General features: G+C 50.3%; 5 protein-coding genes, 1 non-coding gene and 1 pseudogene across 6 annotated transcripts; 2 read left to right on the top strand and 5 right to left on the bottom strand.

The window, feature by feature from the left end:
• Window positions 1-248: 248 nt before the first annotated feature.
• LOC120837258 (histone H2B) lies at window positions 249-777 on the bottom strand. The gene has a single exon (XM_040206503.3). It carries the CDS (start codon window positions 679-681, stop codon window positions 307-309), a length of 375 nt encoding a protein of 124 aa, XP_040062437.1. The 5' UTR covers window positions 682-777; the 3' UTR covers window positions 249-306.
• A 2,681-nt stretch (window positions 778-3,458) lies between these two features.
• On the bottom strand, window positions 3,459-5,122 carry LOC121836276. The gene has a single exon (XM_042291136.1). It carries the CDS (start codon window positions 5,014-5,016, stop codon window positions 3,517-3,519), a length of 1,500 nt encoding a protein of 499 aa, XP_042147070.1. The 5' UTR covers window positions 5,017-5,122; the 3' UTR covers window positions 3,459-3,516.
• A 1,555-nt stretch (window positions 5,123-6,677) lies between these two features.
• Window positions 6,678-7,255, bottom strand: LOC121836279 (annotated as a pseudogene).
• Window positions 7,256-10,143: 2,888 nt separating this feature from the next.
• Window positions 10,144-10,738, top strand: LOC120837259 (histone H2A-like). The gene has a single exon (XM_040206504.3). The coding sequence runs from the start codon at window positions 10,294-10,296 to the stop codon at window positions 10,666-10,668; it is 375 nt and encodes a 124-aa protein (XP_040062438.1). The 5' UTR covers window positions 10,144-10,293; the 3' UTR covers window positions 10,669-10,738.
• A 401-nt stretch (window positions 10,739-11,139) lies between these two features.
• On the bottom strand, window positions 11,140-12,349 carry LOC121836278 (histone H3-like). The gene has a single exon (XM_042291138.1). The coding sequence runs from the start codon at window positions 12,043-12,045 to the stop codon at window positions 11,497-11,499; it is 549 nt and encodes a 182-aa protein (XP_042147072.1). The 5' UTR covers window positions 12,046-12,349; the 3' UTR covers window positions 11,140-11,496.
• A 22-nt stretch (window positions 12,350-12,371) lies between these two features.
• LOC121045971 (histone H1-III-like) lies at window positions 12,372-13,262 on the top strand. The gene has a single exon (XM_040499489.2). It carries the CDS (start codon window positions 12,585-12,587, stop codon window positions 13,203-13,205), a length of 621 nt encoding a protein of 206 aa, XP_040355423.1. The 5' UTR covers window positions 12,372-12,584; the 3' UTR covers window positions 13,206-13,262.
• A 12,091-nt stretch (window positions 13,263-25,353) lies between these two features.
• On the bottom strand, window positions 25,354-25,472 carry LOC120837270. The gene has a single exon (XR_005714834.1). It is a non-coding gene; the product is annotated as a 5S ribosomal RNA (ribosomal RNA).
• Between the last annotated feature and the right edge of the window lie 34 nt (window positions 25,473-25,506).

Below are 25,506 nucleotides of genomic sequence, written 5' to 3'. Positions count from 1 at the left end.
GCGATGTGCAATATTTAGGAAGGTCACTCGTGCCCTCAAAAGCAATGAAATACAATGTTTTTTTTTCACCGAAACAAAATAAACGACATCCGACTGTGGCTACAAGAAGCCAAGTTCGACTGCACAACAAGAAAAAAGACATACTCTTTGCAAACATGCGCGATGCAGAAGCACTGGGTACTCACATATTTCTTGAAAAGAGAGACACGGGAGTTGGAAGTCATCGAGAGACGGCCGTTTTGCAGGGATGAGTATGGCCCTCAAAAGGGCCGTTTGTACATACAGCAGGGAGATAGCTCCTGGGTGTTACTTGGAACTGGTGTACTTGGTGACAGCCTTGGTGCCCTCGGACACCGCATGCTTTGCCAGTTCACCCGGCAGCAGGAGCCTCACAGCTGTCTGGATCTCCCGACTCGTGATGGTCGAGCGCTTGTTGTAGTGAGCCAGCCGAGACGACTCTGCTGCGATGCGCTCGAAGATGTCGTTCACGAAGCTGTTCATGATCGACATGGCCTTGCTGGACACTCCGGTGTCGGGATGGACCTGTTTGAGCACCTTGTAGATGTAGATGCTGAAGCTCTCCTTCCTCTTGCGCCTCTTCTTCTTCTTGTCGGTGGCACGCACATTTTTCTGTGCCTTGCCCGCCTTCTTCACTGCTTTTCCGCTCGGTTGGGGGGGCATCCTCGCGCGACTTGTCTTCGGGAGAAGATCGACGTTGTTACTCGCAAAAAGATGGCGAAACAACAACTGGGGCAACCTGAAATTTTCAGTTAGTTAGAGTATTGGGAGGAGGAAATCAAAGGAAGTGTTGCTGAGCCGGAAGCTCAATATGTCACCTTTGTTTTGGGGTAGGGGAAGGGGAGTAAAAGATAAAGATAGAAAGGGTTGTTGCGCCAGCTTCGCGCCGCCAATGTGCGCCGCCGCGCCACGCAAGCCGCACGAAGAAGCCCCCCCGGCCGAGCAGAGCGGCCGGTGAAATGCGCTTCTTCTAAGTTGAAGTTGGGCAGAGTCCCACTTGATTCTTGAGATAGTCTTCAGAGGTCTTCCTTAAATGGGCCGTCACAAAACACACCAGCGCCAAGCACCACCCAGGAGCCCTGTTGTACAAACCTAATATTAAGCCGAATTAGGACCGAATCAGAATGGCAAATAAATAAATAAGTAATTAAAAAAAGTTGGGCCGGAATGAAAAAAAAAAATTGTGGCCAGGAGGAAGTTTGTTCCCAATAGTCTTGCGCCGCGATTGAAGTGTCAATCGCGGTGGCAATTTGTTACCGAGGGGCCCAAGCGAGCCGTCTCATAACGGCCGACCGTCCTAGGTCAGGACGGTCGGAGCTCCTATGAATCAGGCCGCGGTGCGAGGAGAACGCAGCGCGGTGAGAATTCAGTTACCTCCGCTAGCGATGCAGAGGCCCCGCAAGCAGAGAGTCCCGCGCGAGAAGCTAAGTCAGCGCGAAGGACAAGGGAGCGGATCGCAAAGATAAAGTCTCCGCGATCGTGAGGAGAAATACCTTTGAGTTTGGTATCAATCCAGATGTGAGGGTCGCCCGGTGGTCCGGAACGCCAGGCGGTCGCTTCCCAGAGCGGCAGCAGCGAGCGAGCCGTTCAGGAGGACAGCGGCGCCGGGGAGAATCCAGGCGCCCGACTAGGGCATTCCAGACGACAGGCGACCGGCGCGATGTCCGGGAGGGAGAAGCGGCGGTGAGTCACCGCGCGATGCAGTCAGACGAAAACATCACGTTATGAGGAGAGGGGTACTCGGTCAGTGAGAGTAGTTTTGTGGAGGCGGCGAAGGCGTCGCGGCAAAGGATGGATGGATGGATGGATGCATACGGCTGAACCCTTTGGATCGGGCGGTAGCTTACGCCACCTAGCCATTTTGTTTTACCATTTAAGCTTAGAATATTTAAATGTGAAATCTATATTCACTCCGCAGTGCAAAGAAAGTGAGGCTATGAAACCCCCTTGCCATCAGTGATTAAGAAAATACCTAGTTTCCTCTCGATTTCTGCCACCATTCACTTAATCTTTGCTTGGTAATCTCTACAGTCTTGAAATCCACTCTCCCTTCGCTGTCTCTAAAACCCAATGACTTTATTAAATCTATGTTGTCTTCGGTAGGCATAGGGTGAAGCCCTTTACAGTAGAGTATCAAGTGCTCAGCCGTCTCGTCCTCCTCTCCACAAGCAGTGCACACTGTATCAATTTCCTGGTACTTCACTCTGTATGTTCTGGTTCGCAGAACACCCGTTCTTGCCTCAAACAGCAATGAGCTTCCCCTAGAATTGTCATAAATGCTTTCTTTGGCAATAACTCTTTTGTTTAATCTATAGCTTTCCAGAGCAGTCTTTGTCTGCATTCCCTCTAGCCACCGATCTCTTTCTGTGGCCTTAACTTTCTTCTTAACTGAGACTTGCTCTTCCGTATCTTCGCTATAGCCCAAAAACCTTCCTCTTAATTTCCTAGTGCGCTGTCTCCACTTTGTGTCTACACTCCTCATGTATAAATAGCTGAAAACCTTTCGTGCCCATTGCTCCCCATCCATTAGCCTCAACCTATCCTCAAATTCTACCTTGCTCACCGCTTCCCTGCTCTCAAATGATGCCCATCCCATGTCTCCTTGTACTCCCTGGTTTGGCGTTTTGCAATGCGCCCCCAAAGCCAGTCTACCTACTCCGCGCTGTTTTATTTCTAGTTTCGCATGCACTTCGGATTTCATGCATAGCACTGCGTTTCCAAAAGTCAAGCCAGGCACCATGACCCCTTTCCAAATCTCTCTCACCACCTCATACCTGTTGTAATTCCAAAGTGCTCTATTTTTCATTACAGCTGCATTTCTGTTGCCCTTACCTATTATATACTTTTCATGGTCTCTGAGATATTCTGCACCATCACATATCCATACTCCTAGATACTTATATTTACTAGCTCTCTCAACTGTAATATTCTGTATCTTCAGCCTCTCAACTTCATCCTCGTTAAAAATCATGACTGCCGATTTTTCGCTACTGAATACTGAAAGGCGCGGCGCCAACGCCGCCTCCTGGTGGCGACGAGAGACACCACCCGCCCCGCCGAGGCGGTAGCCCCCCGCACCGCGCGCCGCCCGGAAACCGGGAGGCGCGCGATGCCAGAGTAAGCGAGCCGATGCCTCTCCCCACCCCCTACGTCACGGCGGAGGGGCTAGTCGGCCAGCGGGCCGCTGAAACCAGGAGAGCAGAATTTGTAGATTAAATAGATACTAAATAACCTGGGGGATCGACCTCGATGATGGTGAACCTCTTGCCTTTAGCGCGCGCACCACCAACGATGAAGATCCCACAGTTTAAGCCAATGGCGAGCGAGGCCCGCGTCTGGCCAATAGCGGCGGCCGCAGCTCCTGCCTCGCGCGTTCCCGGCCGCGCGCTGGCCAATCAGCGACCAGTCGGCAGCGGGGTGCAGAGGCGCGCGGTCACGGACAGTCCTCTCCTTGCAGCGAAGCGCGCCGTCTCCGCGATCTCCGTGCTCGTCGGTGGTTTACAAGTTATTTTCCAGGCGTGTTTCCACCAGGAATTTTGCCAGGGCCTTTAGCGCTGTCTCTGCCGCAGGTCCTCTCGGTCTGACGACGTCCTCCAAGGTGTCCGTGGTGCATCCCAGGGCGGCGTATCTCCGCCGCAGTTCCGTGCGCTCGCGGGCGAGCGGGCGACATCGGAGTACAAGGTGGCTGTCGTCCGCGTCTGCCTCTCGGCAGAGCGGACAGGGGCTGTCTCGACTTCCATTCCAGCGAGCCAGGTTGGTCGGGGAGAAGGTACTTTTCGTGCGAAGTCTGTGCATAACTGCGGCGACTTTTCTTGGCAGGTTCTTCGGGAGTCTGGGCGGTATGGGGCCGTGCTCGAGCTCGGGATGGCGCATGCGGATGGACCGCGCAACCAGGAGCCGTGCGTCGGAAAAAGCAGCCACGCTTGAAGTGGGGAAGGCCTCGTCACGCTGGGCCGTGGTGGCCAAGCGGTCTGCAGCCTCGTTTCCCCGGATGCCGCAGTGGGCGGGCAGCCACTGGAAAGCAAGGGTCCAGCCTCGGCGCTGCATGAGTATCGCCGTGTTCCCGACTTCTCGGCCGAGCGGGGTTGCTCGGTCGAGGTTAGCCAGCTGGGTCAGCGCCGCCTTGGAGTCACTGAGCAGTACCAGACTTCCAGGCGTGCTCTCTGCCTCGGCCACGGAGAGGGCAAGCCGCAGGGCTGCAAGTTCTGCTGTCGTCGACGACGAGAAGAAGGAGAGACGCTCTGCCGCGCTGGATCCAAGGTCCGCTGCCACAACTGCGGCAGTGGCTGTGTGTGCATCGGGGTCAACCGACCCGTCCGTGTAGCACCTCGCCCAGCCCCGGAATTGCTCTTCTAAGTGCCCTTCTGCCAGTTGTCTGGCCACCGATGGTGCCAGCCTGTTCTTCGGGCCCCCGAGGCCTGCATCGAGTTCGACGCGGAGTGGTGGTGGCTCGCTCGGCGGCGGCGGTCTTGGGTTCGGGCCAGGGCTGCCTGCCAGTCTGTGAAGTTCTCTGGCAAGTGTAGAAACGTGCGATTGGGTGCGTGCCCAGATTCGCTCTGGCAGCCCTGTGTTGTGTGTGTTGCCCAACCGAATCAGGTGTCTCATTGCTCGCTCGTCGGCGGCGAGCCTCACCGTTGTCACTCCGGTCTCGTTCAGTGTGTGGCGTGAGCTTGCTCCGCGTGGAACGCCGAGACACACCCTGAGTGCCGTGCGCTGTGCCATCTCCAGTTGTGCCCAGTGTTTGGGTGAGAGTTTGAGTAGTGGCAGTGCGTAGAGGGCACGTGAGAGTATGAGCCCCTTGTACAGTGTGATAAGCATAGCTTGCGATGCTCCGCGTCGTGTTCCCGCGAGCATTCGGATTACGTTTAAGTGCCGCTTCATTTTTTGGATTACATCGCGGACTGCGGGGCTCCATGTGGGCCCCCTGTCCAGCGTCACCCCAAGGTAAGTCGCATGTTTTCGAATTGGAATTGTTGCTCCGCCTGCTCGAATGTTCATTGCGAATTTGTATGTCTGATGTCGCGCACTGCTTAGTACTACCGATTTTGCGGGTGAGAGTGTCAGACCGAGGCGAGTTAAGTAGAATTCAGTGTTTGTTACGGCGCGTTGTAGGACTGTTCTGACTGCCTCCCTGTTCCATCCTCGGCCTGTGACGAATAACGCGATGTCGTCCGCGTATATAGCGATCCCTGGTCGTATGATTCCTTCGCTTCCTAATCCGATAATTTGGGGGAGAGCGGCTAGGGCAACGTTGAACAGGAGGGGGGACAACACACCGCCCTGGGGGACACCCTGATTGATCGGACGCGCGGTGCTCAGCTGGCCCGAGGAACGAACTTGAGCAGTCCTGCCTGACAGGTAGGCTCTCACGTAGTTGAGTGGGCGGCCCCAGACTCCGAGCTGCTTGAGTGCTTTTATGATCGCGGAGTGTTTGACGGCGTCAAAAGCTTTAGAGATGTCTAGCAGGACGACTCCCGTCGTCCTGCTCAGCGCTCTACCCTTTTCGAGCAGCGTGGCAATTTCTGCGATGGCATCGGCCGTGCATCGGTTCTTTCGGAAGCCACAGGTGTTCTCGTGAAAGGCTCCGACTGACTCGAGATGGTGCTCGAGCCGTCGTTGCACGAGTCGCTCGAGAAGCTTCCCAACGCACGAAGTGAGTGCGATGGGCCTGTAGGAGCTAAGTTCGGTAGCTGGCTTGTTTGGCTTCCTAATGGGCACGACCACGGCCGATCGCCAGGACTCCGGTAGATCCGCGTCCCGCCACGCCTTATTGAGAAGCTCTAGGAGAGCAGGGCGGCTGCTTTTGTCAAGATTTCTGAGCGCTGCGTTAGTGACGCCGTCCGCTCCGGGGGCCGTCTTCTTGCGCGAGAGGCCTGCCAGGGCGCGGTCTAACTCGTGCAAAGTAAAATCCTCCTGGCCAGCGGTCATCTTAGTAGCTCTCACAGGCAACCAGCCTCTCCAGCCATAGGGGGCTCTTCGCGCTGGCGGAGGAGGGGGGGCACTGAGCAGCGTGTCTGCCAGCTTTTCCAGCATGTCGGCATAGGAGATGCCGAGGCGTATAGCTAATCCTTTGAGGGGATGTCTCGGCCCTGGCCGATTGGCCAGGACCCGCGCCATTCTCCACGCCTCGGCTGCTCCTCGGGGTGCGGCAAAGGAGTCACACTTGAGGTCCCATTGCTCTCTGCTGAGGCGCAGAGCGTGCCGTTTAAAGAGCGCGTCGAAGCGCCGGAACCCGAGTGTGTCCACGTGCAGGCCGGTCCGATTTGCTCTCCTCTGAGCCTGCCGGCGCTTGGCTCGTAGCTGCAACCAGCGAAGGTCGGGGTTTGGCCGATTCACCGGAACGCGCACCGTTTGCGTGGCCTCTTTTAGGGCTTGGGCGATCGTTTCTGCTGTGAGGGGTTTACCGAGAGCTTCGAGGCGCCACAGGATCGCTCGATAGCGGTCCCAGTGTACCACTTTACAGAACTTGACGGCCGGTTTGGGGGCGGGGCCCACGAGAATCGGGGTGTGATCGCTCCCCCAGCCGTCTGGTTGTGTCTGAGGTACTCCTGTGAGTGGGAGGCTCGCCGTGCAGATCGTTAAATCTAGGACGCTACTCTCTACTCCCGCCCTTAGAAACGTCGGGGCTCCCGTCCCACAATGAGCCATGTCGGTGCGGTCTAGGGTGCACTGAAGCTGCCTACCCCTCGCACTCGTCCGTTTGTCCCCCCACAGCTCATTATGCGCGTTGAAGTCGCCCCCGAGAATGATGTGTCCAGCCTCCCGCGCTCTTATAGTCGCGAGTACGCGGGAACGCCAATGTCCGACGGGGTGGACGTAACACGAGAATACAGAGAATTCGTGCTCACCCCTTCTGATGCGGACACCGACGATCTCCGCCCTCGCTGAGCAGTAGTCCCTTGTGTCGATTCCGCAGTGGGGCACCGAGTTTTTCACGTAGAGGACGGCCCAGGGATGTTTCTTGGCTCCACAGCAGGTGTACGACGTGTAGCCCGAGATGTCCAGTTTGGACGCCTCGAGCTTGGGCTCCTGGATCAGGAGCACGTCGTAGGGCCTGCGTGAGAGTTCGTCCCTTACATGAGCGAGCCGTCCGCGGAGACCGTTGATGTTCCACTGCAGAATCGAGGGACAGCTGGGAGACTGGACGCTCGTCCTCTTTCTTGTTTTAGGCTGTGCTGGCATAGTGGCTCATCGGAGGGAAGGTGTGATGCCTGTTGAGCGTGAGCACGGGGGAGTCAGCCGGGAGGGTAGACTGGAGATGCGAGTACTGGACCAGAGCAGGGCCGATCACCCGAAGCAGGTGATCGATCTGGTGCAGAGTGACAACCAGCAGCTGTTCGAGGGGATGAATGGGGGGGCGTTGCCCGTCGCACCAAGGGGATTCCCCTGCAGCTGCTGGGGGGAGAGGGAAAGGTGGCGGAGGCGCGCCGTTAGAGGAGGGGAGGAGGCCACCGCCGGTCCAGACAGACTCGTGAGGGAGAGAGGGGCCAGTCCATTCCGCTTGCGGGAGGGACGGAGGGAGTTGCTGCTGCAGGCGGCGTGCAGCGCTCGCCTCGTCTTCCGGGTGGAGAGGAGGGTGCGGGCGCTGCTGCGCCTCTTGTTCCGCAGGAGAGGGGGGGGGAGGAGGCTGCCTCGGTTTGTTTACATCGACCTCTCCGTCTGTCTGGGCCGCCGGGGCGCTCTTGTTTTGATGGCGCTCAGCCTGTCTTTGGCGCTTCCGCTGTCGCTTCGAAGTTCTCGCCGGTCCGAAGGTCTCCTTGTAGACTTGAGGGCTTTGTCGGGTTGACTGCTCCTTGCGTTGGGAGATCCTCTCCTCCGGTTGAGTTTGTTGATTCTGTTCTGTCTGCCGATCCTGGTCCTCACTCCTGGTCGGCTGTTGGGGCTGTACAGGGGCTGCAGGGGGCGTGGTGCTCCGCGGTGCGTTCCCTGTTGGCTGTGGGCTCTGGTCAGGGGCTGTGTGGGCTGCGCTCCCTGTTGGCTGTGGGGTAGGGCCTTGTGTCGCTGCTCTCGCGGGGCCTCGCTGAAAGGGGGCGGGTGGGGCTGCGAGGGGGTTTGAATCCGTGAGGAACGGGAATTCCCGCCGTGACTCTTCGCTCGGGTGGCGGGTGAGGAGGAACGTCGTGAGGGACGGGTGCATCCACGCGGCACAAGAGAGTGGGCGTGGCGTCCGGACTTCCTCCCGTCGGTCTTGTGCTTGGGGCCGACGTTTTTGGTCCTCTGCGAAGGCCACGGCGTGTTTTCGGGCTTCCGGCCTCGTGCAGCCCGTGCCGCGGAAGATGGTTTCTTCGAGCCTGGCGCGCTGGTAGGCGGGGCATCTTTTGTCGGTGGCTCGGTGCAGGTATCCGCAGTTGGGACACTTGGGGTTGGCGGCGCGCGGACACTCTCCTCGGGGGTGCTTTTGTGGGCAAGTTGGGCAGGCGGTGGGCATGGTACACGCAGATCGTACGTGCCCAAGTCTCCCACACGCCGTGCATTGCGTGGGGCGCACCTTCAGGGGCTCGACGTAGAAGCGCACCTGGAACAGCTCGACGAACCTCGGGCGAGGTCCGTCAAAGCGGAGTTCGGCGCACCTCCCTTCGCCGAACCTCCTCAGGTGCACGATGGGGGTGTCGGCTATCAGCCCGTCCCTCAGAAATGCGTCGCTATCCCTGGGGTTGAGGCCGCGGATAGTCCCGCATTCCTGAGCTGTGGGAACGGGCGTGAAGGCGTGAACCTCCATCTCTCCCAGTTTTTGGGTCCCGAGGAGGGTCCGTCGGGTTGCCGCTTCCTCTGTGTCCACGGCCAGGACGTTTCTCGCAAGGTTAAAGCGAATGGCCGTCGTCTTCCCGGGCACGATCTTCTGCACGTAGCTGGCAATGCGCAGCCTGTTTTGTATGGTGAATTTCGCCTGTCCAGCAGGACGAAACAGGACAGTGCAGGGGCCTTCTTCTGCCAGCTCCGTGCCTCGGTCAGTGACGCCATCTTGTGTAGTCGGGGAGGCCTTTTCTTGTGGTGTGGCCTTACCACGCTCGAGAGCGGCCTTGGTCGGTTGTCCGACGGCCTTGTCATTGGAAGGGGAGAGGAGGGCGAAGCTGTTGTGCACGGGCAGGGAGTGGTGCACGTCATCGTTCTCCTCCTCGCTCTCGTTGTCATTATCGGTGGGGGGGTGGGTCTCTTGTTGAATTTGGTTCCCTTCCTCCGTCGGGGGGGTGGGAGAGGGTGTCACGCCTTCCGTCCGCTGGCCGTCAGGCGAGGCAGGGGGGAGGGGGTTGTTTACGTGCGTTCGCGGAGGGCCGCCTGATGTGCTGGCGCCCTGCGAAACGGGTGAGAGGGGCTCACCTCCTGGTGTCTTGGGGAGGCCGGCAGAGGCCGGCTCGCCATCTTGGGAGTTTGGGGACGCATGTCCGCCATTGTCATGTCCCGTGAGGTCCGGGTTTGCGTTGGAAGATGGCTCCGCGAGGAGCTCTTTGGTGTCCCTCGCCAGCGTCTGGCTGGCGATTGAATCGAGGATAATGGCCTCAAGGCAGGCCTCTTTATCGGAGTTGCGCATGGCCACGCTTCTTGTAACGTATGGGGGCTCCTTTGTGCCCTCCATTTGGGCTTTGTCTTGCCCCTCCCGAAGGAGGGGCGGGGGGGAAAGGTTGGATTAAATGAAAAGAAAAAAGGTTTGGGTCCCTCTGCCCTGGGGCTCGGGGTTCCCTTTTACCTGTACCCCTCCAGGGGGATGAGGTGTTCTACGTTCTTAACGATTAATTAAATTAAATTATTGTGCTATTTGGTGTCTCTCTGCCGCCTCTTTAAGGCAGCAGTTTAACCTTAACTTTACTTCTAACTTTAACTAACTTCTATTAACTTTAAGCTACCAAAAAACGTGTGTGCTCACTTTGGTACCTCAAAAACTTTTCCTAAACAAAAAAAAACCCTGAAATTTTCAGTTTTCTTTGCTCTTTTTATAGGTTTTCACAGCATTCTGAAAAATGTGCTCCGATTGGCCAGCATTCTAGAGCGCGGGAAACAGTGCGCTGTGATTGGAGTACGCCCAAAATAACGCTTCGCGATTGGTTGCTGCGCGAACCAATGAGCAAGCAGTTTGAAACTACAATTTTTTGGGAGAGGGTTTTGGGAGAGGAGTGCTATGAAGCAGAGGCAGTGCAAGGCGAAAACGCGCTCTTGCAGCGCCCCCCAAGCGGAGAGGACTGGCACTTCCTTTGATTTTCTGCTTCTCGATGCGCTGACTCCCTCACTCACTCAGTGTTCGTTGGTTTGTTCGGTTGTCCACTTCTCACCTCCACCAAGATGTCTGGGCGCGGAAAAGGAGGCAAGGCAAAGGGCAAGAGCAAGACCCGTTCCAGCCGCGCGGGGCTCCAGTTTCCCGTGGGAAGGATCCACCGACTACTGCGAAAGGGCAACTACGCGGAGCGAGTAGGTGCCGGTGCCCCCGTCTACTTGGCGGCCGTACTCGAGTACCTGGCTGCCGAAGTGCTCGAGCTGGCAGGAAACGCGGCCAGGGACAGCAAGAAAACTAGGATCATCCCTCGACACCTGCAGCTGGCCATTCGCAACGACGAAGAGCTCAACAAGCTGCTGTCCGGCGTTACCATCGCGCAAGGAGGTGTCCTGCCCAACATCCAGGCCGTCCTCCTTCCCAAGAAGACCGAGAAGAAGGCCTAAACCATCCCGCGGCATCCGCTACAGAAAAACGGTCCTTTTCAGGACCACTCATGACTTGAGTACAGGATACTCATTTCCGTGCGCTAGTCTTCCGTGTCTCTAAACACTCGGGTATGTGCATTTAAATTTCCTTTTTGTGCAATGCCGACAGTGTTTCTCTTTCATCACCTACAGGCCTTGAATGCCACTCTTAGGCATTCTCCCATGCATAATATTTACGCTGCGTTTAATGCCAAATTCTTTCACGTGTGCGAATTGCCCAAACAAGACTTGCTGTCGGACGCAAAGGCCAGCATTGCTTGTTATTTGAACTCGTAAAACCACCGCTGCACTGCCTCGCTTTGAGAGGATTTGAAGCTCTTTCTACGAGAGTCAACAATCGGAGCAGCATTTCCCCGAAACCGGCAGAGGGCAATAAATGTTGTGGACATCCCTCAAAAGCAGATAATTACTCCACGGGTTTTTGTTGGTCGAATCTATAATCGTGATATTCGCTGATTGCTAGAAAATGAACCCTGTAATGTCTCGGGAAAGGTTTTTTTCTTCTTTATTTATTTCATTCAACAACACTTTAGAAAACAAGGAACACATGAAGGAATCGTTGGAAGCAACTGCGAACGGAGCACTTGGCACAATGCAAACTAGTTCAAAATGGGAGAATAAATAGAAAGTACTCACAGCTTTTGAACTCCTGCACTTGGAACAAGTCAGCATCGGAGATTGAGACACGGGAGGACGTCGCTTTACACATGTCCGAAAAGCATGTCTGATGTGGCCCTGAAGAGGGCCGTTTTTGTGGCGTTGCCTGCCGCTTCCAAAGAAGCGACATTAAGCGCGTTCACCGCGGATGCGACGAGCCAGCTGGATGTCCTTAGGCATGATGGTTACCCGCTTGGCGTGGATGGCACAGAGGTTGGTGTCTTCGAAGAGACCGACCAAGTAGGCCTCGCTGGCCTCCTGCAGGGCCATTACAGCCGAGCTCTGGAAGCGGAGGTCCGTCTTGAAATCTTGCGCGATCTCCCGCACTAGCCTCTGGAAGGGCAGCTTGCGGATGAGCAGCTCAGTCGACTTCTGGTAACGACGAATCTCACGCAGCGCGACCGTGCCCGGCCTGTAGCGATGCGGCTTCTTGACTCCACCGGTTGCAGGAGCACTCTTCCGGGCGGCCTTCGTAGCCAGCTGCTTGCGCGGTGCTTTTCCTCCCGTGCTCTTGCGGGCGGTCTGCTTCGTACGGGCCATTCCGAAACGTTGGGACAATAAAACGAGAGAGCTAGCAAACAGCAACACACCTCGACTCCTGACGACCAACTGCCTCAGCGCGAGTGGCGAAACTTCCTTCCCGACAAGGCCTCTCGGCCAATCAGAGAGCTTGTTCATTCTGGATGCTGTTTTGGGCAAGTTTCTTGCGAGGGACAGCGCACGTGGCTCGCTAGGACAATATTTCACGATTGAAGTGATCTAAACTTGTGGGGATAATGTGGAACCAACGTTAGAGCACAGAATCGAGCAAAAATTAGACTCCCAACCTTGTTATTTTAGAAACGGCACGGTTATAAACATTCGTTACCTTCTCCAGTGGGCCGCGCTCGCCTCTCGTCCAATCAGCGCGCTTGTTCATTCTTGGATGCTGTTTTGGGCGACTTTCTTGCGAGGGCCTATGCGCTTGGCTCCGTAAAATAATTTTTCTCGATCGAAGTAACTCAGACTTGTGAGGATAATGTGGAACCTATATTAGAGCACAGAATCGAGCAAAAATTAGACTCCAAACTTTGTTATTTTAGAAACGGCATGGTTACAAACATTCGTCACCTTCGAAGGGCTTCTCCCGGAGGTTCGCGCTCGCCTCTCTCGGCCAATGAGCGCTTGTTCTAGACGGTTTTTTTTCAGTCTCTCTCTGCTTACGATTAGAGTGGGTCATGTCCGAAGAAGTGTCCGCTCCTGCTGGGGTCGCGGCCCCCGCTGCCCTTAAGAGCCCCAAAAAGGCTTCCACGAAAGTGTCCAAGGGAAAGGCAAAGGCCGTGCCAACGCATCCCAAGGTGTCCGCAATGGTGACAGCATCCATCAGTGCGCTTAAGGAACGTGGTGGTTCATCTCTACAAGCCATCAAGAAATACATGTCTGCCAACTACAAGGTGGACGTCGAGAAGCTGTCTCCTTTCATCCGCAAGTATCTCAAGTCTGCCGTGGCTGCGGGAGCATTGGTGCAGACCAAGGGCAAGGGAGCTACCGGATCGTTCAAGCTGTCAGCCAAGTCCGACAAGCCCTCACCTGCTGCTAGGAAGCCCAAAAAGGAGGCTGGTGCTGCAAAGAAGCGCCCAGCCTCGGCAACTGCCGGTGCGGCCAGGAAGAAGAAGCCCGGGACTGCCAAGAAGTCGCCCGCAAAGAGGGCCAAGTCGGCCAAGCCCAAGTCGGCCAAGCCGAAAAAGCCAAAGGCAGAGAAGAAGGCTGCAGCACCCAAGAGCCCCAAGAAACCCAAGGCAGCAAAAAAGACCCCTGCCAAGAAGCCGGCTGCAAAGAAGGCTTCCTCCAAGAAATAGGTCTTCTCCTGGATATCCAGAGCGAAAAACAAAACGGCCCTCATCAGGGCCATAATTCGTTTGCATATCGGGGGATATGCACTTGTGTGGCATGCAGCTCCCGTGTCTCTCGCCACCTCTCTGTTCCAGCCTCGGTAAGCTGATTCCTGCTCTTTTTCAATGTGCACGAGGCATACTTGGTGTTATATTATTGTTTGTTCCCCTGTTAGCAGCATTTTATATTTGTGTGTGGTACTCGTGAAGTCGTGGAGGCCCGCTTCACGCTCGAGCCGCGATTCGATCGCCTAAGATCAGGCGAAAATAAAAAAAACTACTCGCTTTAGAACAGTCTTTTTTTCTGTCCTCTTAGCGCACACCTTTTTTTTGCGGCACACGAAATTAAGAATCTGTATCTAAGTTTATTATTACCACTTTTAAACTTAAATCGACCAGCCGCCCTGACCGCTTGAAAACTAGTTTTGGCTTCCAAGTAAGAGGTTAGATCGAAATATGAAGAAAAATAACTCCGTTTAAATTCAAATAATTTTTACACCTATTAGAGAAGTTCATTAGCTTTCGGAAAATATATACTTCGCTATGCGTAAAAATATTTTTCGTTGCGTTAGAGAGTGAAACAGGTCAAGCTGTAGAGTCCGGCGCGCGCTCGAGCCGCGATTCGATCGTCCAAGATCAGGCAAAAATTAAATATAAAAAGAACTACTCGCTTCAGAAGAGTCTCTTTTTCTGTGCTCTTAGCGCACACGTTTTTTTAGCGGCACACAAAATTAAGAATCTGCATCTGCGTTTATTATTACCTTTGTTAAACTTAAATCGACCATCCACCCAGAGCGCCCGAAAACTTGTTTTGCCTTCCAAGTAAGTGGTTAGATCGAAATATGAAGAAGAATAACTACGTTTAAATTCAAATAATTTTTACACCTATTAGAGAAGTTCATTAGCTTTCGGAAAATATATACTTCGCTATGCGTAAAAATATTTTTCGTTGCGTTAGAGAGTGAAACAGGTCAAGCTGTAGAGTCCGGCGCGCGCTCGAGCCGCGATTCGATCGTCCAAGATCAGGCAAAAATTAAATATAAAAAGAACTACTCGCTTCAGAAGAGTCTCTTTTTCTGTGCTCTTAGCGCACACGTTTTTTGAGCGGCACACAAAATTAAGAATCTGCATCTGCGTTTATTATTACCTTTGTTAAACTTAGATCGACCATCCACCCAGAGCGCCCGAAAACTTGTTTTGCCTTCCAAGTAAGTGGTCAGATCGAAATATGAAGAAGAATAACTCCGTTTAAATTCAAATAATTTTTACACCTATTAGAGAAGTTCATTAGCTTTCGGAAAATATATACTTCGCTATGCGTAAAAATATTTTTCGTTGCGTTAGAGAGTGAAACATGTCAAGCTGTAGAGTCCGGCGCGCGCTCGAGCCGCGATTCGATCGTCCAAGATCAGGCAAAAATTAAATATAAAAAGAACTACTCGCTTCAGAAGAGTCTCTTTTTCTGTGCTCTTAGCGCACACGTTTTTTTAGCGGCACACAAAATTAAGAATCTGCATCTGCGTTTATTATTACCTTTGTTAAACTTAAATCGACCATCCACCCAGAGCGCCCGAAAACTTGTTTTGCCTTCCAAGTAAGTGGTTAGATCGAAATATGAAGAAGAATAACTACGTTTAAATTCAAATAATTTTTACACCTATTAGAGAAGTTCATTAGCTTTCGGAAAATATATACTTCGCTATGCGTAAAAATATTTTTCGTTGCGTTAGAGAGTGAAACAGGTCAAGCTGTAGAGTCCGGCGCGCGCTCGAGCCGCGATTCGATCGTCCAAGATCAGGCAAAAATTAAATATAAAAAGAACTACTCGCTTCAGAAGAGTCTCTTTTTCTGTGCTCTTAGCGCACACGTTTTTTGAGCGGCACACAAAATTAAGAATCTGCATCTGCGTTTATTATTACCTTTGTTAAACTTAGATCGACCATCCACCCAGAGCGCCCGAAAACTTCACTCTAAAAAAAAGGGTGTAGTACTTACACCCAGTGGGGTGTATGTGACTTGTCCCATATACGACACCCCCATGGGTATATATGCGACTACCCAAAAAGGGGTGCATACATGCACCTCATTTTGAGGTGCACATGTGCACCTCAGCGGGTGCATAAGACACACCCCACCCCGGGGTGTACATATATTCCGTTTCTCACTTACTGGGAATACTGATACACCCCATTTTCAGGTGTACATATATTCCGTTTCTCACTTGCTGGGAATACTGATACACCCCAATCTTAGGTGTATGTGTATTCCGTTTCTCACTTCCTGGGAATACCGATACACCCCATTCTTAGGTGTACGTATATTCCGTTTCTCATTTACTGGGAATACTGATACACCCCTCTTTTAAGTGCACATATATTCCGTTTATCACTTACTGGGAATACTCATACACCCCATTCTTAGGTGTACATATATTCCATTTCTCACTTACTGGGAATACTGATACACCCCATTCTTAGGTGCACAGATATTCCGTTTCCCACTTACTGGGAATGCAGTTACACCCCATTCTTAGGTGTACTTATATACCGTTTTCCACACCGTTCTCACTTACTGGGAACCGATAAACCCCACTCTTAGGTGTAGATGTGCGAAGTCAACAAAACTAACACTAGAACATTTTCCATCAAATTGACAGGAAATGTCTTTGCAGCTCTTTTCCAAGCTTTTAATCGTCAAACGACGGTGTTTTGTGTCATTTTCATGTCCCATTTGTCAACCCGAAAACAATTAAGCTGCCAATCCCACATTCTATCGTCATTTCATTATCTGGCCTGGCATCATTTTGACGTCCTAACTGTCAACCTGAAAAACAATTGAGAGCTTTTGTGTCACTCCTGCGAATATAATATTGTTAGGATCATGCAATAATTTATAAAATAAGCTACGAAAATTGGTATCTGTTCCTACATATTTATTGCTCATAAACACTGGGTGAAACATATACTACAAAAATACACATTGAATGCATGCACCAGAAACGTCGCTTGTTTCCTTCCTTCTTCTTTTTGCATGTCTTATCTTTTAGTCTTGTGCCTTGGGTGTTGACCACCAAAAAGAGCCATGGAGCGTTCCTGAAAAGCAAAACCCAGTTGTATACCATGATTAGATACATATAGGACACTGTCAAGGCCCCACACCTTACTTAATGAGCATTACCAAAAACCAGGAACTCAGCCAACTTCATAAATATTTTGCACACCATTGAAGAATAGTGGGGTGGAAAGTTTACCACTTTAGATACAGGTGCAAGGCTGGCAAACCGAAAACACAGATAAAAAGCATGTGTTTTCAATATACTTAAACAACTGATTTTGGCGGTTTTCAACAATGCCAGCCTGTTTCTTATTGCAACTGTGTTTATTTTTTACTAATAAAATGCACAATTAGCCGAAAAATGCCATAAGCAACCTTGTACTGTGGCGCCTAACCAGATAAACGAATGTCAACATCAGAGGTGTCCTAATGCAAGCTTCCTTTAACAAAATTTTGGACCATCTAAAACAGTGCTCTCAAACACATTTGAGTGTAGAGGCCAGATAGCCCACCCCCAAAAGATCGAGGGCTTCTGTAAGGCATGGGGGTCAAGAAATTTGTTAAAGGGACCTTGCGCTCTCCACATTTTGTAACTTGCAATCTTGACAGTGACATTTTTAGCCGTGATTCATTTGTAGTGCTCCCCTTATCCCTTTCCTGATGCAATCACAAGAATTAAAGTGGTACTGCCGCCAACACACTGGGATTTTGTACGAGGACAAGAGAACAAGTACACTGTTGTTGCCGTTGCTTATTTCACTCAGGATATATTCAAGCTCAACATGTCTCGAAAGAATGCCTTTTGCTTTTCTGAGAATTTCTGATAGCACCAGTCTGAGCGAATACTTGTATTTTAATGGTGATATTTTCTGAGGGCGAGAATCCAGAGCTCATGAATTTATCTTTGGTGGTTGCTTCTGACAAGCGAGAGTTCATGCAGTTGAAGTGCATCTTTAGGCAAAGAGCTCGTGGTTGCCGCCTACCAGCGGAATTGTCGTGCAGGTGCTATATACTAAACAAAAAGACGGGAAGGAAAAATAGAGACTAAACACCTAAAAAATAAAAACGAAACTACATTAACTATGTGGATATGTTATAAGAGCATAGCTACGTTTCCAGCGTAAATGAAGAGACCGATCCCACCAAGTTTTCCACGCATGCGTGACGCCGCCATAACTGTAGTTCGTAAGAGGCAGACTCCAGTTCACGCGACAGCTCATGCTGCCTCGTGGTCTGCTCGCGAAAACCTCCAGCATGGTTGTCGCGCGTGTAGAAAGACTACAGCTCCCACGATGCATATCGGCAGCGGTGGCGTACTCAAATTAGCTGGTGAGATCGGTCTATTAGCGACATATTATAATGCATGCCATTTGTAATGCTCGTTATGAGAACGGGAGGTTGCAGCTGGTTTCCTGTGGGCCGTGTTCAAGCAAGTCGCGAGCTGCGTCTTCAAGCACTGAGCAGATTAATTTTACCCAGTTATCTATTACCTGCCAGTGAATCATAATCTGTACAATGGTGAATATATTCCGAGTCACTACTTGCGCGCCGCACAGGCTAAGGCAATGCCCGAAGAGGGGAAAGGGCAAGCGCTAGAAAGGCGGGTGAGGAGAGTAACCTCCTCTCCTATATAAGATTCGTAGTGCTTTTCCCCTCTCCCCCAGCCCTGCCCTCCCCTCCCATATGCCTTCCTAGTGCTCGCCTTTTCTCTCTTCGCATGGCCGTTGCATTCACCTGCACTACACACAACTAGTGACACGGAGTATATTTGAAGGACGTTACACTCACAGATGTCAAAGCACTTGAAGAGTTCGCAACTTCGGTGCAATGCCACTGGTTGCACTTCTGTACCGCACTTCAGATGGGTTGATTTGCCCGAAGTACCTGGAAAATAATAAGAATGATAGAATAAATTAATGTGCCATAAACCAGGGCTGGGCAGACACACTCCAAAAAGTATTCGGGAATACTGAGATACATCTGCTTTAAGGCCAAAAATACAGATACTGAGATACATTGTCTTTTATGCAATGCTATATCCCCGAGACACTTCCGCGAAACTGGTGAAAAAGTATTCAGGAATACAGATACAATGTGTAGTTGTATCTGTATTGTAGAGGGTGTAGTTCGTAGGGAATATGTACGGTCAGTGGCGTTCCAACTTGTTTTCGAGTCAGGAAGGGGGGGGGGGGGAGTGCTCTTAGTACCCCTTGGGCGCCGCCGGCCAGTCTTTAACCTGCCCTGTGGCGGCTGTTTTAGGGGGGTGGCAGGGGGGGGGGGGGACAACACATGACAGGAGGAGGCAAAAGCGGGGGTATGCACACCGAGGCGCTTGCACAGTCGGCGAAGCCGCCGTGCCGGTGGCTTTCTTGCACGGCATTTGGAGTCTGCTCCTCACGTGATCGGATATCGGCAAATAGCGGCGCGGCGGCACGTGGAAACCAGACGCGCAACTCTGCAGCTGGAGCCTATAATCTCAATGCTACACTAGAGTACCAGTTCCTGTATAGGCTCCCTGCGGGAGCCAGAGTTGCGCGTCTATTTTTTACGTGCCGCCGCGCCGCTATTTGACGAGATCCGACCACGTACCGTGCAAGAAGGTACTATCGGGGAAAAATGAAATGCGAACAGAGGAGCGCGTGCCTCGCGGTACAGGCTGCGCCGCCTGGAAGTGAGCCTAGGGGCGAGGGTGCGTGGTATACTCCGATGTGTTCACGCCCCTCGATTGGCGCTCCCCCAGCTTCGGCAATGCGCCTCTCAGTGCGCTGAAAGCTATCACCGCTATCTTTGCTGGCTCAGCGCGTGCGATGCAAAGAAGAGTGCCGCACTCGCCGAGCAGGCAAAGATAGCGGTGACAGCTTTCAGCGCACTGAGAGCCGCACTGCCGAAGCTGGGGGAGCGCCAATCGAGTGGCGTGAACACATTGAAGTAGGCCACGCACCCTCGCCCCTAGGCTCACTTCCAGGCGGCGCAGCCTATACCGCGAGCCACGCGCTCCTCTGTTCGCATTTCATTTTCCCCCGATAGTACGTTGCACGCGCCCCGCCGTACGCACCCCTGCTTTTGAGCGCGCCGCGCCGGTTCGAGAGTCAATAGTTCCAGTACCCTCTCCCTCTTCGAAGTGGCCGAGCAGGGAGGGAATATGGTTTCGTTGTGTCGACCTCGGGGGCGGAAGATTACGCACGATGGGGACAAAGGCGAGTTTGGGGAAGCAGTATCTAGGTCACAGCGCCTCAATGGTTGAACAGGATGTAGCTGACGTTTTGGGTGTGGAACGGGTGGGAGAGGCCTTGCGCGAGCGTTGTTTTCTCGACACTTATTCGCAGCATATATTTGGCAGCACATATTCGCCAAGAGGTCCAAAAGTCGCGTGAGGAGCTGGATCAACATGCCGTGCAGGAAAGACGGCGCTACGAAGATGAACGCGCAACTCTGACTCCCGTAGGGAACCTATAAAAGAACTCTAACTGCCTTGTCTTGGAGCGCCACCTTAGTTCCATCATCCCCACTGAAAATCGCATTGCATAACCATACGTGCGAGCGAAGCCGGTAACAAGCGCGAGCATGTTGCTCTGCAATCGAACGTTTCACCGACAGATCGTTTTATAGATACCAGAATGCTTCATCGACAGCACAAACTACCTTTTTTCTGTAAGGAGCTGCCTCACACTGTTGCCACGAAGCGGATAGTACGTGTAGGATACACCCGCGACGAAATGTCCCTACAACGCTAAATCCGCGTAACGACTGTCGATGGAACGGTAGTGTCGACGAACGAGAGTCCATGAAACATCTGTCCACAAAAAGTGTTTTTTGGCGAAACGATAGAGACCCGTTGCTCTGAATGACGCCAGCTCTACACGCAAGAATAATGTCTCGAAGCTGCGATGTCGTGCTCGTTTGTACACTCAGAGAACCGGGCACCGCCACCGCGCACACATGCCACAAATACAAAAGCGAAGAAACTCTGACATAAACAGGAGAAAAAGGAAAGCACGTCCCCAGCTAGCAGGCCCCATGCCTCGCAAAACGCAGCATCCAACGAGTGCATGTAAACGGCAGACTTACCTTTATCGGGCGGGCACATCTTGGTTTGTGACTGCAGTGCAGCTACGTGCCAAGCATCGCTTCGTGAACACGATCCGCTTTGTCCAACCACCTTCTAAAAAAACACGCAATTCAAAATAGCGCGAATGAACAAAGGCGATGTCACCCGCCAACCGAAGCAAAAGTATGGCCGCCGAAGCACGCCGAGATGGAATGCAGGAGGTGAGGAGGTCAAGTCTCCTAGCAACACGAAGGCCAGATAACGCGCGAAACGCGATCGCTATCGTGATAGGTTGTCAGTCGGATGACGTGTAACCAGTGACTGCTAATCAGGACGCGCGCTCTACTCAATTACCGCGCGCATTTTGTTTGTTTTCTTGCGCTCTCCTGATAGCACTCCCTCTCCCCTATTTGAAAAAGGAAAGGGGAGGGGAGGGGTGTAATGGTGCACCTGGCAACACCCTCGCCTCGCCCGCCGATTCCTTTGGGAGAGGAGGATTCGCGTGATGGGAGTGCGATTACGCTCGCCGGGTGTCTCCAGTCGAAGGGGGGTGTAAGGGTGCGCGATACACCCACATACACCCTTTTTTTCTGAGAGTGTTGTTTTGCCTTCCAAGTAAGTGGTCAGATCGAAATATGAAGAAGAATAACTCCGTTTAAATTCAAATAATTTTTACACCTATTAGAGAAGTTCATTAGCTTTCGGAAAATATATACTTCGCTATGCGTAAAAATATTTTTCGTTGCGTTAGAGAGTGAAACAGGTCAAGCTGTAGAGTCCGGCGCGCGCTCGAGCCGCGATTCGATCGTCCAAGGTCAGGCAAAAATTAAATATAAAAAGAACTACTCGCTTCAGAAGAGTCTCTTTTTCTGTGCTCTTAGCGCACACGTTTTTTTAGCGGCACACAAAATTAAGAATCTGCATCTGCGTTTATTATTACCTTTGTTAAACTTAAATCGACCATCCACCCAGAGCGCCCGAAAACTTGTTTTGCCTTCCAAGTAAGTGGTTAGATCGAAATATGAAGAAGAATAACTACGTTTAAATTCAAATAATTTTTACACCTATTAGAGAAGTTCATTAGCTTTCGGAAAATATATACTTCGCTATGCGTAAAAATATTTTTCGTTGCGTTAGAGACTGAAACAGGTCAAGCTGTAGAGTCCGGCGCGCGCTCGAGCCGCGATTCGATCGTCCAAGATCAGGCAAAAATTAAAAATAAAAAGAACTACTCGCTTCAGAAGAGTCTCTTTTTCTGTGCTCTTAGCGCACACGTTTTTTGAGCGGCACACAAAATTAAGAATCTGCATCTGCGTTTATTATTACCTTGGTTAAACTTAGATCGACCATCCACCCAGAGCGCCCGAAAACTTGTTTTGCCTTCCAAGTAAGTGGTCAGATCGAAATATGAAGAAGAATAACTCCGTTTAAATTCAAATAAATTTTACACCTATTAGAGAAGTTCATTAGCTTTCGGAAAATATATACTTCGCTATGCGTAAAAATATTTTTCGTTGCGTTAGAGAGTGAAACATGTCAAGCTGTAGAGTCCGGCGCGCGCTCGAGCCGCGATTCGATCGTCCAAGATCAGGCAAAAATTAAATATAAAAAGAACTACTCGCTTCAGAAGAGTCTCTTTTTCTGTGCTCTTAGCGCACACGTTTTTTTAGCGGCACACAAAATTAAGAATCTGCATCTGCGTTTATTATTACCTTTGTTAAACTTAAATCGACCATCCACCCAGAGCGCCCGAAAACTTGTTTTGCCTTCCAAGTAAGTGGTTAGATCAAAATATGAAGAAGAATAACTACGTTTAAATTCAAATAATTTTTACACCTATTAGAGAAGTTCATTAGCTTTCGGAAAATATATACTTCGCTATGCGTAAAAATATTTTTCGTTGCGTTAGAGAGTGAAACAGGTCAAGCTGTAGAGTCCGGCGCGCGCTCGAGCCGCGATTCGATCGTCCAAGATCAGGCAAAAATTAAATATAAAAAGAACTACTCGCTTCAGAAGAGTCTCTTTTTCTGTGCTCTTAGCGCACACGTTTTTTGAGCGGCACACAAAATTAAGAATCTGCATCTGCGTTTATTATTACCTTTGTTAAACTTAGATCGACCATCCACCCAGAGCGCCCGAAAACTTGTTTTGCCTTCCAAGTAAGTGGTCAGATCGAAATATGAAGAAGAATAACTCCGTTTAAATTCAAATAATTTTTACACCTATTAGAGAAGTTCATTAGCTTTCGGAAAATATATACTTCGCTATGCGTAAAAATATTTTTCGTTGCGTTAGAGAGTGAAACAGGTCAAGCTGTAGAGTCCGGCGCGCGCTCGAGCCGCGATTCGATCGTCCAAGATCAGGCAAAAATTAAATATAAAAAGAACTACTCGCTTCAGAAGAGTCTCTTTTTCTGTGCTCTTAGCGCACACGTTTTTTTAGCGGCACACAAAATTAAGAATCTGCATCTGCGTTTATTATTACCTTTGTTAAACTTAAATCGACCATCCACCCAGAGCGCCCGAAAACTAGTTTTGGCTTCCAAGTAAGAGGTTAGATCGAAATATGAAGAAAAATAACTCCGTTTAAATTCAAATAATTTTTACACCTATTAGAGAAGTTCATTAGCTTTCGGAAAATATATACTTCGCTATGCGTAAAAATATTTTTCGTTGCGTTAGAGAGTGAAACAGGTCAAGCTGTAGAGTCCGGCGCGCGCTCGAGCCGCGATTCGATCGTCCAAGATCAGGCAAAAATTAAATATAAAAAGAACTACTCGCTTCAGAAGAGTCTCTTTTTCTGTGCTCTTAGCGCACACGTTTTTTGAGCGGCACACAAAATTAAGAATCTGCATCTGCGTTTATTATTACCTTTGTTAAACTTAAATCGACCATCCACCCAGAGCGCCCGAAAACTTGTTTTGCCTTCCAAGTAAGTGGTTAGATCGAAATATGAAGAAGAATAACTACGTTTAAATTCAAATAATTTTTACACCTATTAGAGAAGTTCATTAGCTTTCGGAAAATGTATACTTCGCTATGCGTAAAAATATTTTTCGTTGCGTTAGAGAGTGAAACAGGTCAAGCTGTAGAGTCCGGCGCGCGCTCGAGCCGCGATTCGATCGTCCAAGATCAGGCAAAAATTAAATATAAAAAGAACTACTCGCTTCAGAAGAGTCTCTTTTTCTGTGCTCTTAGCGCACACGTTTTTTGAGCGGCACACAAAATTAAGAATCTGCATCTGCGTTTATTATTACCTTTGTTAAACTTAGATCGACCATCCACCCAGAGCGCCCGAAAACTTGTTTTGCCTTCCAAGTAAGTGGTCAGATCGAAATATGAAGAAGAATAACTCCGTTTAAATTCAAATAATTTTTACACCTATTAGAGAAGTTCATTAGCTTTCGGAAAATATATACTTCGCTATGCGTAAAAATATTTTTCGTTGTGTTAGAGAGTGAAACAGGTCAAGCTGTAGAGTCCGGCGCGCGCTCGAGCCGCGATTCGATCGTCCAAGATCAGGCAAAAATTAAATATAAAAAGAACTACTCGCTTCAGAAGAGTCTCTTTTTCTGTGCTCTTAGCGCACACGTTTTTTTAGCGGCACACAAAATTAAGAATCTGCATCTGCGTTTAATATTACCTTTGTTAAACTTAAATCGACCATCCACCCAGAGCGCCCGAAAACTTGTTTTGCCTTCCAAGTAAGTGGTTAGATCGAAATATGAAGAAGAATAACTACGTTTAAATTCAAATAATTTTTACACCTATTAGAGAAGTTCATTAGCTTTCGGAAAATATATACTTCGCTATGCGTAAAAATATTTTTCGTTGCGTTAGAGAGTGAAACAGGTCAAGCTGTAGAGTCCGGCGCGCGCTCGAGCCGCGATTCGATCGTCCAAGATCAGACAAAAAATTAAATATAAAAAGAACTACTCGCTTCAGAAGAGTCTCTTTTTCTGTGCTCTTAGCGCACACGTTTTTTAGCGGCACACAAAATTAAGAATCTGCATCTGCGTTTATTACTACCTTTGTTAAACTTAAATCGACCATCCACCCAGAGCGCCCGAAAACTTGTTTTGCCTTCCAAGTAAGTGGTTAGATCGAAATATGAAGAAGAATAACTCCGTTTAAATTCAAATAATTTTTACACCTATTAGAGAAGTTCATTAGCTTTCGGAAAATATATACTTCGCTATGCGTAAAAATATTTTTCGTTGCGTTAGAGAGTGAAACAGGTCAAGCTGTAGAGTCCGGCGCGCGCTCGAGCCGCGATTCGATCGTCCAAGATCAGGCAAAAATTAAATATAAAAAGAACTACTCGCTTCAGAAGAGTCTCTTTTTCTGTGCTCTTAGCGCACACGTTTTTTTAGCGGCACACAAAATTAAGAATCTGCATCTGCGTTTATTATTACCTTTGTTAAACTTAAATCGACCATCCACCCAGAGCGCCCGAAAACTTGTTTTGCCTTCCAAGTAAGTGGTTAGATCGAAATATGAAGAAGAATAACTACGTTTAAATTCAAATAATTTTTACACCTATTAGAGAAGTTCATTAGCTTTCGGAAAATATATACTTCGCTATGCGTAAAAATATTTTTCGTTGCGTTAGAGAGTGAAACAGGTCAAGCTGTAGAGTCCGGCGCGCGCTCGAGCCGCGATTCGATCGTCCAAGATCAGGCAAAAATTAAATATAAAAAGAACTACTCGCTTCAGAAGAGTCTCTTTTTCTGTGCTCTTAGCGCACACGTTTTTTTAGCGGCACACAAAATTAAGAATCTGCATCTGCGTTTATTATTACCTTTTTAAACTCAAATCGACCATCCACCCAGAGCGCCCGAAAACTTGTTTTGCCTTCCAAGTAAGTGGTTAGATCAAAATATGAAGAAGAATAACTCCGTTTAAATTCAAATAATTTTTACACCTATTAGAGAAGTTCATTAGCTTTCAGAAAATATAAGAACTGGTACAAAAGGACACAACCCTCCAAGAGAGCAGAAAAAAAAAAGAAAAATGCCATCAGCACTCCGTGTTCCCAGGTGGTCACCCTCCCAAGTACTGACGGAGCCCGATGCTGCTTAGCTTCGGTGATCGGACGAGAACCGGCGTATTCAGCATGGTATGGCCGATGGCAGGTACTAGGGCAACGAATGTTCGACTGCTGCCT

Source organism: Ixodes scapularis, unplaced genomic scaffold, assembly GCF_016920785.2.
Source record: "Ixodes scapularis isolate PalLabHiFi unplaced genomic scaffold, ASM1692078v2 PGA_scaffold22__2_contigs__length_789307, whole genome shotgun sequence".
NCBI classification, from domain to species: Eukaryota; Metazoa; Arthropoda; class Arachnida; order Ixodida; family Ixodidae; genus Ixodes; species Ixodes scapularis.
This window is presented reverse-complemented; position numbering and strand designations above follow the sequence as displayed.

Excerpts from the sequence above, each read along its gene's own strand:
- LOC120837258 (XM_040206503.3), bottom strand. The coding sequence starts at position 681 with ATGCCCCCCCAACCGAGCGGAAAAGCAGTGAAGAAGGCGGGCAAGGCA.
- LOC121836276 (XM_042291136.1), bottom strand. The coding sequence starts at position 5,016 with ATGAACATTCGAGCAGGCGGAGCAACAATTCCAATTCGAAAACATGCG.
- LOC120837259 (XM_040206504.3), top strand. The coding sequence starts at position 10,294 with ATGTCTGGGCGCGGAAAAGGAGGCAAGGCAAAGGGCAAGAGCAAGACC.
- LOC121836278 (XM_042291138.1), bottom strand. The coding sequence starts at position 12,045 with ATGAACAAGCTCTCTGATTGGCCGAGAGGCCTTGTCGGGAAGGAAGTT.
- LOC121045971 (XM_040499489.2), top strand. The coding sequence starts at position 12,585 with ATGTCCGAAGAAGTGTCCGCTCCTGCTGGGGTCGCGGCCCCCGCTGCC.